Here is a 13745-nt window from a genome sequence, read left to right as displayed (position 1 = left end):
GAGTGGCTGGGACGGGGCGGCCGAGCCGAGCAGGCGGAGCGCGCTGGACGCGCCCCGCCAGTCCTCGCAGCGACAATCAAAGCATAACGACCATTATTGGAGAGGCTCCTCTCGCTCCTCTCGAGGCAGGTGAGGGTGGGGGGAGAGGAGAGCGGGAAAGGGGGGTGGGTGAGAGACAATGGCCCTGCCCGACCTGCCCCGCCCCAGCTCTCTGCATTGCGGGGGAGGGGCCGGCGGGGCCGGTGGCGCGCAGCGCGGTGACAACAAACAATCAAGCATTGTGTCGGCTCAGCCCCAGCCCTCGATATTTTGTCACCCCGAGGGAGGCGTCGGTGAAAATAGAACTACACATTGATTTTGGTCAAAGTGGTCCAACATTATTGACGTAACGTCAGCTAGAGTTGAACGAACAATGGACTCGGGCGTAGTGGTCGGCAGTTGCAAAGAAGGACGAGGGGGGGCGGGGTTGAAAAAACTAAAGAGTTGATAGGCATTGACAGGCAGTAAGTTGTTTGTTCATTAAGCTGTCTCGTAAGGATTTCAAAAAAGTTTTAATGGAAGGGAAGCCGCCCTTGTTATGAGCTTGTGTATTGTAAGTGTCAGCAACGTCATCTCAATTTGTATCTGTTAGTGGGCCGTTTTAGGTAAAAAGCGGTAAAAAGAAAATGAAACCACCAGTTTTAACGAAAAACACTTAGGTTTTATAAACTTAATTCTACTCAACAATCACTCTACACCGTCTCCTAGCTGCATCTCAGTACTTTTAGAACACATCTGTAGCAAATAAGCTTATTGTTTCTTTGTTGTTTTTTTACATACAGGAATGGAACGGAAGTCCTTAAAACACGCTAGCCATTTCCCAGACCTTTTCTTTCTTTAGAAACGTTTGCGGCTTTTCTTGAGCAGCTTTCAAGCATAGTGCTGCCGATATTATCGAAACGACACATTTCTTCGGTGCGCGATTAGCGCGATTAAGATTTTGCAATATGCTAGGGCAAAGTTTAGTAACAAATTATTGTATGTGACAGCAAGCTCAAACGATTTGGTTATTATGAAGACTTTCGCTACTCTAGTCACAAGTTTTCAAAATTTTGGGGGGATGGCTGGCTGGTCTGCTCTTGAGGGATGAATCACTCCGTAACATTTACTGCAACTCTGTTGATCTATTTGATGTCTACAGATGATACAAAATAATCTAATCAGCAAAGCTTATTTCATTTAAAGTTCGCGTTCCTCTGTTAGCCAGCAGAATGATTCACCCCATCTGCCAGATTTATTTTATTTTTCTGTATTGAAATTTCTAGCATTTTATGAAAGCAAAATCGGATTTCGAAGATATGTAACTTTTTGTTCTTCTTCTTTTTTCAAAACAAAAACTTTTCCCTACCGATATCTAGATGCCAAACACTACCTCATATGAAAAATAGATAAGAGACAGGTAAAGTTCCTTTTAGGAAGACAGTCGATGAAAACAAAGTCGCCTCGAATTTTCTGTTAGAGAGTACTGTTTAACAACACGTGCTTATCTACCGCTAGCTACCCATCAATAATACTTTACGAAGGTTTTGGCAAACACGTGTAGTTTCCAAATTAATTTCAGCAAACAGGTCTCAGCGAATTGACTCAAAGTTGCACCATTGCATCTTGAATTGACATTTATCTTTGGTGTTCGTCAAATGGAATTAAATCAGTCAGCGCAAAAAATAATTAACATGGGAATCCACCGCTAAATTTCCAGCATTTGATCTGTAGATCCAATCGCTTCATCGCGAGGTATCAGCGAAGTTCCGTCCCTGCAATCGATTTTCTTCACCCCATGTAGCTGAAAAATGTCACGAAATATTTTGTCAGTGACCCGCTTTCGCGTCTTTTTCACCGCGTAAAGGCTAATGAATCATGAATGAACGCAACTCACCCTGATAGTAGTGATCTTTGTACATCGTTGGGCAATTTTTATCCTAGAACAGACATAAATTTCTCACTCGTCTCTATACTGTTTGTTTTATTTTTCAGGCGGGTTGTTAGGGGCTCACCTTCTCCCTGAAGAAGTCGATGTTGGTCCGTACGGTGCGGTGGTTGAGCGACTGCAGTGGCCTAGCGTTGTTGCCCAGCGGGGCCTTGGGTGTCTCGGGGGAGCCTTGCATCAGCTTGCGCAGCGCGTACAGCTGAACAGACACAACTCACTTAAGCCTCTTGCTTTCGGACCCGCAAAGAATTTGTCGTGTCGTGAGGCGACTCACCTCCTGCTTGGTGATGTAGATGGGCTTGTTGAGCAGGATCCAGACGGTGGTCTCCCAGCAGCCCGGGTGGGTGGTGCTGCCCTCGTACGTCATGTAGTGGTCCGTGTCGGGCAGGAGCGCGCGCACCGACAGGTGGCGGATGGGCGCGGACTGGCCGCGGAAGCCGACCTGGCCGAACGAGCTGGTGATGACCCTGAGCTCCGGGTTGGGCCGGTCACCAATCTGCAACGAGTTGAGCCCTGGTGAGCCAGATGGACTCGCTGTGCGCTGTGCGCTGTGCGTGTGCGCGCCAGGCGGCTGAGCCGCGGGCCGGGGGGTGAGCCAAGGGGCCGAGAGAGAGCGAGAGGAAAACAAACGAGGGACCTCAAGGAAAAATGAGCAAAACGACGGTAACTCGTGAAAAGTGTTATAATTAGCTGGAGAGAAATTAACAGACCTCATTTGCGCACAAAGAGAGTAAACAAATTTCAAGACATCACTGCTACTGCTGCTGCAAGAGGGGGACGCGGAGGGGTGAGGAGCAGGGGGAGGAAAATGGCCGGGCGTGGCGGAGAAAAATGCTGGTGGGCAAATAAATAATAACCCCCCAGTAAAACGTTTTTCATTCTCAAAACAAAGAAAATGAGATGCAAAGCGGTCCGGGAATAAATCACAGACCAGACCTCTGACTGCAAAGGTAATTAGTGCGAAATCAAACGGAAATGTTTTCCACACCATCTACCCTCCCTCCCCGGTCCCGGGCTCTGCCGAGCGCTCCCCTCTCCTGCTCTCTCTCTCTCTCTCTCTCTCTCTCTCTCTCTCTCTCTCTCTCTCTCGCTCCCTCCCTCTCCCTCCTCTTGCTTTCTCTCCTTTCAGCCCCCCTCCCCCTCGCTCTCTCTGCTCTCTCCCTCACCCCAAATGTCGTTTTTCCTTTACGTCTCCGACACGGAGCGCGCCCCTACATAGCAGAAGCTATACAACCTTGCCGGCTCTTGGTGTGGTGGCGTGGCGCTGCTAGGCGCGGCACAGCGAGCCCCACTCCACCATGTGCGAATCCCAGAAGCGCAATGCGCGAAAATTTTATTCACGCCCGGACCAGACCAGGCTGCTAATGGAGACTTAGGCCCTCGGTCGGCAGGCCCCACCAGTCGTCTGAGCGTCATGGATGCTGCACCGCACGGCGCAAACCTTCCCTCGGCCTACCCTCCGAGCCCCCTCAACACACACACAAGAGTGGGTCAATAAAATAAAGGTAAATAATATCGGACTACCAGCTAATTGAGCGGAAATCATCTCTCCGGAATGGCCGTGGAGATGAACACTTGTTGATCGCCCGGCTCAAAGTGGGTTCACCAACGCCAACGCGCCTCTCCCCCTTGTCTTTACCCTTGCTCCGCAAAAATTGAATTCGAATATTTAAAGTAAAAAGGGTTTGGTGAGTACATTTGAATAAACCGCGATGTACAAGAGTACAGTGTCCTAGCTGCTCGTCGGGAGACGACGGCAAACGCTGCCACTTCCTTGTCTGCGATCGTGCCAAGCCGTCAATTAAAGCCAACTCCGACAATAACTTGACAATAAACACGCAGCCAGGCGGCGCAGCCCCCCCTCCCCCCCTCTCTCTCCTTCCCTCTTACGCCCACCCCGAGATCAAGTCATCGGGGTAATGCGCTAAATATTTGTATCCTCTTGAATATTCATGGCGTCGGCATCTCTGGGCCCGGAGGAGGAAGGGAAGGGGCGAGAGCTTGGAATCTGCTGAGCCCAGTCACCGCTCGGATTAGAGGAAGAGGCTGGTGGGCGCTCGGTCACCTCACTCACCTGCAGCATGAGGGAGATGGCCACGATGCCCTGCGACTTGTGCTGCGCCTCCGACATGTTGTGGTACAGCTCGGCGTTGAAGCCGTACAGCTGGATCTGCAACAGACGTGCGTGTGATGACACCCCATTACCTGCGCCCGGCCTCGCCCCGCCCCGCACGGCTGTCACGCGCCGGCGGGCGGAACTCTTCCGACGACTGCCTAATGGAGTTAGACTCCCTTCCCCAAACAAGACGGGAGCCCCGTCTGCTCCGACCTCGTCTCCAACCTCGTCTCTGGGCTCGTCTCTGACTCACCTCGGCGGGGAAGGAGTATCCGTTGACGCGGTGCTCCGAGCCGTGGCCGTCGTGCGTGCCGTAGTGGATGTAGCCCTCCACCAGCTGGTAGCGGTAGTCCAGCGGTCCGCCCGAGATGTTGACGTGGTGCTTCGAGTCCTGGTCGACGCGCAGTACCAGTGACTGGCCGGTGTTGAAAAGGGACCCGCTTATCTGTGACGGGTGCGATCGCGATAGAAGATCGTTTTTAGCTTTTCATTTTGAGAGAGTGGCTTGCTTTAAGCTCTTTTCGCGGTATGTTAAAGTCATCGCACAGCGAAAATCATTATCACTATGTGTGCAGTGATGACTTTAAAAAAAAATGGTCACTCCAAAACAAATGCACGAATCGTAATGATCAATTTATTGCCATACCTTGTGCTTATCGACATGTAGCGGCCGCAGCCGAGGGTCGTACAGCAGCTTGTCGGGCTGGATGTCCACGGGGGACTGGCGCCGTCCCTTGCTGCACAGACCCCACTGTGGGTTGATGAGCCCCCAAAAGCCCGGACCTGCGAGTAAAGAGTCCTAAATTATAATGTGTTTATAATGGCTTTATAAACAAGAAGCTGTTCTCGTCGATTACTCTACTTGATTTTTCAATATCCAAGGAGTTTTTGTTTTTCACCAAAGTCCATGTGCTGCCGCCCCCTTGGGGCACACACCCTTCTGTGGCAGGAGGGACCGGAGGAAATCAGGCCTCAAGGAGGGTTTGTTTGCCTCCCGACCCTTCCAATCAGACATGGTTTCAATAAAAACGAAACATTCTCAGCCCCCCCCCCCCCAACCTCTTCGCGTGCTCGGTCATTCATTCATGACGTCGCACACGTCGGGGTCGGGTTATGACAGAAATGACGTATATTCCGGAGAACATATGAAACTGACGACAAACAAATCTTCTCGAGTCTCTCTGAGCGAGCGGAGACGTCCTGCCTCGAGTGGCCCCGGGCATTGCGATGCCCTCTCTACAAAGGACATCGCCTCTCCCACCTGCCCCTCATTCCTTATTCTCTTCTCCGCTGTTTGTGGACATCAAGGGCATCAGCGACATCAAGGTGAATAAGTGAAAGGCAGCAGCAGCAGCGCGGGAGGAGCCACCCCGCGGAACCCCCTCACATGTGAGGAATGGGGGGGGGGGGCGGACAATGTTGAAGGAAACTCACCTGAAATGCCGTCGTAGGTCCACCACTCCTCCCAGCTTGTCAGGCTCTCTGCAACAAGGAAAAGACGGATGTGCGATCATCTGCCCATCATAAGCAAAAGCAATCCACAGAACGAAAAAGGGTCACATTTCCTGCGAGCAGAGGTTGTCTGTCGCGGCGGACGTGAGGGAGAAGGAGGGGTTACACTTGGCATTCCGCGGGTGGTCTTCTTTTTCTTCCTTTTTCTGTGGGGGGGGGCGTTACTGTGTAACTTCCTCAAAGGAGACGGGAGAGTACTGGAGGGGGTCGTGGTGGGGGGCACGCCCGCACTCTGCAGTCACGGGGGTCAGGGCCGCGAGGCCGTAGGCTTGGGGCCGCAGGGCCTCCGGCAGTGTCCCCGGCAGGGCCCCGGAGTGAAGCCGCCGAGGTGCGTGGGGAATATCTCACGACTTTGCCTTCTAATTGACGCCCAACTTTTCGGCGAGGCGCGCCTGTGGACGAAACGGGACGGTCCGAGACGACTCGCCGCGACGCCCGCCTGCCCGCGGCGGGGGCATCTCGTGCAGGGACGCCGCTCCGGGGCCGGAGGTGGGGCGGGCGCACCGCGGCCGGGCTTTCATCAAGGCCAATTGGAGTGCAAATGCCCTGGCCTCACCGCCGCGCCCCGGCCCGGCCCGCCTCAGTGGGTCAGAAGCGCCGTCGACCCGCACCGAGAGCGAAAGCCAAGCGGAGCCGGAGCGTCTCCAGTCCGTTCCGGTCGTACACCGTTCGTCAAAATAATATTGGTCGTACGACACCCTATAATTATACTGTAACATAGAAAAATCTCAGTCTCAGTGGAAAATTGATGGATCTTTCGAACTTTCATAAAGATACTAAAAGTTCGACTAAAATAAGGCAACAATAAAAATTATCTCGTTCCTTTAAATTTCATTTTGTCTTGAAATAAGATTCCCATTTTTTTAGTTTCAACTGCTCATTGTTTGCAGGGTATAACACTTGCTTACTTTTTTATTTTATTTTTTGTGCCCTTGCTCGGCGAGCTCCTCGTCAGACCTCAGCGGCCCGGCCGCGTGTCGGGGCGGCATCAATCGGGACGAAGCACATAATAAGGCGCAGCCGTCGTTACAACTTTTAATTGCTGCTTTGACGTATCGCGGGTGAAAGGGAAGGGGGGGGGGGTAAGGTCACGGCCCGGCCTGGCCCCACTGCGGCTCAAAGAGCTTTGCGGCTGCGTTTTTTAAATCCGCGTGGGCCGAGGGCCGGGCCGGATGAAGTGGATATGGCCTGCAGTGCTGCTGTTACTGGGTGTTAACGCAAATGACCCCTGTTGACACTGTGGTTGCAGCCCCGCCCTCGCCCCCGCCCTCGCCCCCGCCCCCGCCTCGCCCCGGAGCCTAATGGTGTTATGGATGGCCCGGGGGGCTTGGGGCTGCCTCGCTGGATTAGAGAGCCGGCAGATAAACACCTCACACGGAGCCCCATCTGCAGGCAGCCAGACAAGCCAACTGGCTCGGTTACAACGCCTAGCGAATGGTTCAGCTTTACATATTCGGTAATCCAAAACTGGAGTTAGGTGTTTACCTCATTCCATTTGTAATAAATTTGTAATTTTACTTGCTTTTGGATGTTGGTTTTCTGTTGTCGTGTTTTTTTTTTTGTTTTAATTATTTTTTATTTTTCTTTTGCAGGTGCAGACCAGAGCTCAGGGCGGCAGTAGCGCAGTGGGTTGCTGGAAAATAGAAGTATGAGACGGGGTGGGGGTGGGGGTCGTTAGGATCAGGGCTGGCGGCGCGTGGGAGATAATTAATCCGGTGAAGACGGTGATGAACCTCGAGTTATTATTCTGGTTACGCCGAGCACACCCCGCCACGCCCGCACATGCAGGCCCCGCCACGCCCCGCCACGCCCCGCCACGCCCCGCCACGCCCCGCCGCCCTGCAAGCCGCCCTGCCGCCCTTGCTCCAATTTCCATTTTCAGCAGGGCGCGTCGTCAAGTGGCTCATGCTAAGCCGGCGCACCACGACTGATAAAATAATTTCTGTGCTACCTTCACCTACGCGAGGCCACGCCCGTTCCAGCGAAAGCGGTGAGAGGTAGCTCTTTCGAAAGGCGTCGTCAACTCGGGGTATCTTTCCAACGGGGTGACGGAGAGGACCCTCTTCATCTTACCCGCATATACGTCCTCCCGTGCTCGCCATAAGGAGAAATCCTGTCCTGGGACTTCACTGGTAGGTCATGCATCTGAGAGGGGAAAAAACTATTTCTCCCCCGCTTTGACTAGGGTTGCGACGGTCAGTAATGTTACCGGTAACGTTACCGGAAAAATTGGTAATTTACGGTAATTTACCAAAAGCTTGGTAACGTTGAAAAAAAACGGTAATAATTATACCCTACAAAATGAGTTAAAAACTCACTTTTCAGAAGCAAAAGTCACATTTGGAATTGTAAATATGACATATTATCACCTTTTTAGTCACTTTCTAGAGACCAGATAGCAAATTTGTCATTATTCTGAAGTTTAAAAGGCATAGCTTTAGATAACGATTTTTATAGGTGTACTTCTGGTAACTCTATATACAACTGATGTTGATGAGAACAAGATGAAAAACACAAATATTCCAATAAGTATAGCTAAGATCTGCTATTCCGTCACTTTTTAGGCAGTACACACGAATTTCGATTGCCAAGAAATAGTATATTGCCAATTTTTCTGCTTCAAATTGAATTTTTCCAATTTTTCCAAAATTTCCGGTAAATTTCGATTTTTACCGTAATTTACGGTAACATTGATTGTTACCGGTAATTTCGCAACCCTAGCTTTGACGGATACCGCCTTGCCATCCAAGCCCAACCCCCAACCCGGCCAATCTTATTTAAAGGTCCACAAAACGCCTAGGCGAGGCGGTGCGGTCTGAGTCGGGACGACACTGGGGGCGGCCCGGAGGCGTCTTGATGAAGACGGGGCCGTTTGTGCGAGGACGACTTTTGTTGTTTTCGCAAGAAATTAGCAAGTCGCAAACAATCTGCGGGTCCGCGGGGCTTTGGGTGGCGCCGCGGCCGGGTGGAGGGGTGGGGGTGGGGGGAGTAATGTGAAAGGGGATGGGGCGAGGAGGTGTGCGGGGCTCAGAGACAAACGGCGAAAACAATGCGCTTAGCGACTCCCTTGTGTAGTGGAGTAGTTTCTCCGCAGACTTTGAATATCTACTTACAGATCCCCCTTCCCTCCCCAGAGCAGGGACTCCGACGACTGCTTTGGTCTGCCCGCATGGCGAGGGTCGGGCGGGGGCAGGTGGTTTGGTAGTTATTTACTCGCGGGGTCACTCGGGTGCGTACGTGAGCGGACTGCGGGCGCGCCGGCCCACCCCGACGGCACCCACCGAGGTCTCCTGACGGACGGACGGAGGACGGACGGACGTCCGCACGGACAGGGCGGCACGGCCTCCACGCTAATGTCGTTTGGAGGGCCCGACACTTTTATGCAATTATAGAATGGCGAACTGTCGGCATGTGTGTGTGTGTAGACGTGTGTTGCAAAAATAATGACGCGTGCTGAGGGAGAACGATGAAGAGACACCAGGTGCATGGGCAACATGAGGAATCGGTCGACACGTCTGTTTCAAAATCGAATTGCTCTGGTTTTGCAAGCACACTGGACGTCATTTTGACATTTTGGATGAAAGTTCGATGTCGAATCCACGGTTACATCGGATGCTATGGTCGGATGAGGGGGGGGGGGGCGTATGTTACTCACCTGGAATGAGGCCCAGCAGCGTGAGGAGGGTGGCCAGGAGCTCCGGGTATCCCAACGGCAGTCTCATAGTTCTGTAAGCAGCAGCGCACGGTAACTGTTAGAAGACGGCAGCACCTCTCTTGTTATCACTCCTGTCTCTTTTTTCTCTCCACCTCTCTCTCTCTCTCCGAAAAAAAAGTCTGCATGGACGCTTCTGGGCGATGATCGTCTCGAGACATTTTTGCCGTGCCGGAAGAAGGGGAGCGAGGAGGGCGCTGCCCTGGCGCCAACCATAAAAACGAGCCGTGATTTTACGGCGCAGTGATATTTCGGAACAAGTGTATGGCCATACAGCGAATGTAGCGATTGTCGGACCGGCCGCCCTCGCCCAGCCCCTCGGGGACGGGCAACGGGCCGTATATGCTTTGACGATTCAATACAATTCAATAAATTCAGAGAGCGATAACGGGGCTGAGACTCCTCGTGATATTTTCTAAAGTGCACCAGAGGGAGAGGAGAGAACGAAGTAAAAAAGTTAAGGATAATTTTTTTAGGCTAAAAAAAATGGGAAAAATGCCTTTTCAACTTCGACACAACTGGGCTCCTTTCATTAAGAGTCGCACTGCATCTGCCCTCTTAGAGGCATTCGCCATTCGCTGATCAAAATAACTCCCGCTTGTGACAGATACTGATAAGGCAAAAGTTTGTGAGGGTCCATACCTCGAGGCAACCCCTGTCAAAGCAATTTAAAAAAAAATAAACAGATACCGTTTTGCACGTTTGAGCCCCCTATTTTGTTATTATTTTATGTATTAACATGTAAGATCGATGATATAAAAAAAATGCGCATCTTTATAGACTTTATTTCAGAAGACATTACTTACAAAAACGTATGAACACATCCATTATGTTACTAATTGTTTCATTTTTTTTTTTTTACTTTTATGAATCTTGCACTTATACTCCATGAGTGACCACGCGTAACGTACGGATATTTAGACTATTTTATGCATAGTTAGGGCCCTTACAATTCTGGAAACTGAATTTTTGAAGCTGTCTTCATATGCTTGGTTCAAATCTACTGCCCTTTCAACTTGGTGGACTGATGCAGAATGGTGGACTGGTTTTGAAAATATTGGTATCAATTGATAAAAATATGCCAATCTAAAACAGATCTACTTCAGGCATAATTCACTGTTGAACCTAAGGCGTTCCTATGGACATACTACTAGACATGTATGTGAGCTGGTATTTTCGTCCTGAAAAACGCAGTTGGTATCTTGGAAACGGGTGAAATTTTAACAAATTTTGACATGCGACATAAAAATGACTCACCTAGACGCAAAATGGATCACATAGAAATCGTCATTCCTTCCAAATCAATTTTTCAATTATAATTTTTTTTTTCACTTTTTGTTCACAGTAGACTTCACAAAACATGTACCGCTATTGAAAGTGTGTCGGATTTAAACTAAAGCACTTGGGATACCAAAACTATTTTTTATTTTTTTTGGTTTGAAACTTATTTAAGGTGAAATTCAAAATTGGTGAAGGATTAACTGGTTGGTGACGTTGCCCTTCAACACTGTCCTCACCCAGGGGTTCGCCGCCGCTTGCGGCTGTCGCTACTGCATGCTGTGCGGGCGCCGGTCCCCCGCTGGGCCGTGGCTGGGCCGTGGCCGGGCTACGAGCGCGCTCTCGTGCGGACGCTCGGCGGGGCGCGGTGCGAGGCGGCGGCGCGGTGCTCTGGGGATGGTCGCGGGGCGCCGGTTCCGCGCAGACTGGTGCCGTCCGGCTTGGGCGCCGGCGAAGCGCCGCTGTGGCGCCGCCCCCGGCCCCCCACCAGGGGCGCCGCACCCGCGCCAAGCTGCAAGAGTGGCCCCCCCAGCGCGGGCGGAGGAGGGGCCAAGCACCGCGGCGCCCTATCGCCGAGAGGAGGTGCCCCCCTGGCCCCCGCCGCGCCCCCCGGTGCCCCCCGAGGGCCCTGCGCTTGGTACCCTGCGGCCGGTTTCTCCCATCTCGACTCCCAGAATCCCGACACACGCGGTACCCGCGGTCCAAAACCGATCGAGAGGATAGTGGTCGATGCTGACTCAATGGCCCAGGGCATCGCGTACTCTGCTGCCGCTACGATAGCTCTGGCCGGTGCAATGACTTTGCGGTGGTCACTCGGCCGGTCGCGGTGCGTTTGGCGTGACCCGATGACCACCCATCGATCATGCAGTCCAGGGCGTGGCGGCCCGCCGAGGATCAGGGGCTGCCAGGAAATGAAAGGCGTTGTCCTTCGCCAGCGCGCTGGTGGAAGGAAGGTGGCGTTCCGAATGAAATTCTGACGCAGCCGTGGGGCACCCCGCCCCAACCGCCCCGCCCGCCCAGCCCTCGGGCGGGGGCACCAGGCACCACGCCAGATGGAGTGCTTCCGCCACGCCCCACCCTCGGACGGCTAGCTGGTCTGCTGACCGCGAACGAACGAACGAATGAAAGAACGAACGGAATGGTTCATGGTTCTAGAAGGCAAGCGTGGTGGATTATATACGTTTTCAACCTCCCCATCCCCATACAAAGGCTTTCTTACGCTTAAAGAATAATCACTGATAACTCTGTGCTGGCCTCTTCGCATATTCTGACATTTCGCTTAAATTACACTGTTTGCCATTCCTCTTTGAATGATAAAGTTTTTGCATATGCAAAGCGGTCTTTAATTTGTATTTATGAAAGTAACTCAATATTAGGCAATCGAAACGAAACATAAAAACACGTGCAAAAAGCAAGTGTTATAAGGTTGAAAATGATTCTTACATTTTATTGAAATGTTCAAAACAAACAAATAGTGTCCACATATAAGCAAGCTAGTGGGGAAAATGGCAATTTCGCTCCAACGTTAAAACAAAGTTGTTTCTTTTTGTTTGTTTGTTTAAAAAGAGTTTGCTGGCGGTGAAAACAATTAGGCGGGATAAAACCTCCATACTCGGAAGGGTGACATCTGGGAAACGTCACCCGCGCCCCCCGCCCAGCTGAGTGGGGGGAGGTAAAAGTTAAGGAACACTCTGCGCCAGTTTAAGGGCAATTTGGGTGGTTTTCCTCCATGTGTTCTGTCGCCGACACTTCTTCTTTGTTTGCAGTCGGCGCCCCGTCGGCCCGGTCCCCACCAGCGACCCCACCTGCCCTCCCGTACCTTCCTCTGCTCCCCGCGCACGGCCGCGGCGGCCTCTTCCGGCGCCCTTATCTACTGTCACCCCCCGCTCGCTCGCTCTTTCTCTCTCTCTCTCCCTCTTTCTCTCGCTCGCTCACCTCACCTGCCGCACACGGGCCGTGGGTTTTCTCTGAAGCACCGTGCCGGCTGGAGTGCATGACTTGTGGTCCGCCCCGGCTCCAGGGCCACTCGGACACAGCCGCCCCTAAAGGATCCCCGCCGCGGGATCCTCGGCCGATCAACATATTCATGGGGCACTCCCCACCACCCGCGCTGCCGATTCTCATTGCAGGATTTGTTGTAAAGCCGACTAGTCGGCCCGGGACAATAAAAACAGACCGAAACACACTCCTCCTGCAGGCGGAGCGGACAAGAAGCGTTTGTTGTTTGGCGAGGAGGGAGCTGGGTTCATTCTGCTAGGTCCGTCCCCCGGTGCTTCCCCGGTCCTACCTCTACATCGCGGGGAGGGCAACGAAGGATCACGTGCGTTACGGGAGGCGGGCGTAGGGGCAAGGGACACAGCGGCACCCACACCACCCTTGCCTGCGCTGCACCTGGCCCTGGCCCTCTCAAACAACCTAACTAAACTGACGCAGAACGTCGCCTGCAGATCCTTCGTGACCGAGGCCTGAGAAAACTCTGTTTATACAATTTGTAATAAGAATGGTTCTTCATTGTCAGTTGGATGGTAAGCATACTGTTTAATGCTGTTGTTGTTTTGTCATTACTGCCTACTCTGGAAACCCAAGTGTGTACTTGAATGCAGAATATTCTGCATACCTACATGTATGCAGAAAATTCTGTGTACTTGGCAAGTACACAGAATAATGTGTGTACTTACTTGCGAAGTACACAGAATATTCTGCATTCAAGTACACACTTTGGTTTCCAGAGTATACACTGGATAAACTAATGTGACTTGTGTCAATAACGGTTTGAGGAATTTTTACCCCTTTTAAAAGGAATTTTCTCAAAAGCGAGGTGTTTTCCGAAAATTTTCGGACTTCCTCAAAGTTTTCGCTATGTCTTCAAAAGAAAATCAGACCTTGCTTTTTACTGTTCCCTGTCTTATACCTTATACCCGACCATTTTACGTATACTGTGAGTTTCTGAACAAAGAAGAAATAGACAAAACTCGAGAGGTCGCAGCCGCAAATATTTTGGCAGTGAGTCTGCAGAGCGACTGTGCACTCCAGCCGTCGTAGGGAATCCATATCGACGCGGGGAGGCCTGGCGGCGGGCCTGGCGGACTGTGACACTGCGCCCGCCCCGCTCCTTCATCATCCATCCCCATTAGGCTGCCGCGCGTCTGGCCACCCCGCCC

The 13745-nt window shown here is 51.9% G+C and overlaps 1 protein-coding gene across 2 annotated transcripts; it reads right to left on the bottom strand.

Annotated features, from left to right (window-relative positions):
* Positions 1 to 678: 678 nt before the first annotated feature.
* LOC113202959 (carbonic anhydrase-related protein 10-like) lies at positions 679 to 11020 on the bottom strand. Of its 2 annotated transcripts, none has more exons than XM_026417421.2 (10): positions 10824 to 11020; positions 9250 to 9320; positions 5517 to 5564; positions 4729 to 4865; positions 4336 to 4527; positions 4041 to 4136; positions 2241 to 2462; positions 2034 to 2165; positions 1916 to 1958; positions 679 to 1822 (listed from the first exon to the last, which is right to left on the bottom strand). In XM_026417421.2, the coding sequence occupies exons 2-10, from the start codon at positions 9314 to 9316 to the stop codon at positions 1764 to 1766; spliced, it is 996 nt and encodes a 331-aa protein (XP_026273206.1). In that variant the 5' UTR covers positions 9317 to 9320; positions 10824 to 11020; the 3' UTR covers positions 679 to 1763. The 2 variants fall into 2 exon arrangements, with proteins under 2 accessions (XP_026273206.1, XP_026273213.1); XM_026417428.2 differs by lacking the exon at positions 10824 to 11020 and adding an exon at positions 10564 to 10758.
* Positions 11021 to 13745: the final 2725 nt, after the last annotated feature.

Source organism: Frankliniella occidentalis, unplaced genomic scaffold (genome assembly GCF_000697945.3).
Source record: "Frankliniella occidentalis isolate FOCC.00 unplaced genomic scaffold, Focc_3.1 Scaffold100, whole genome shotgun sequence".
NCBI classification, from domain to species: Eukaryota; Metazoa; Arthropoda; class Insecta; order Thysanoptera; family Thripidae; genus Frankliniella; species Frankliniella occidentalis.
This window is presented reverse-complemented; position numbering and strand designations above follow the sequence as displayed.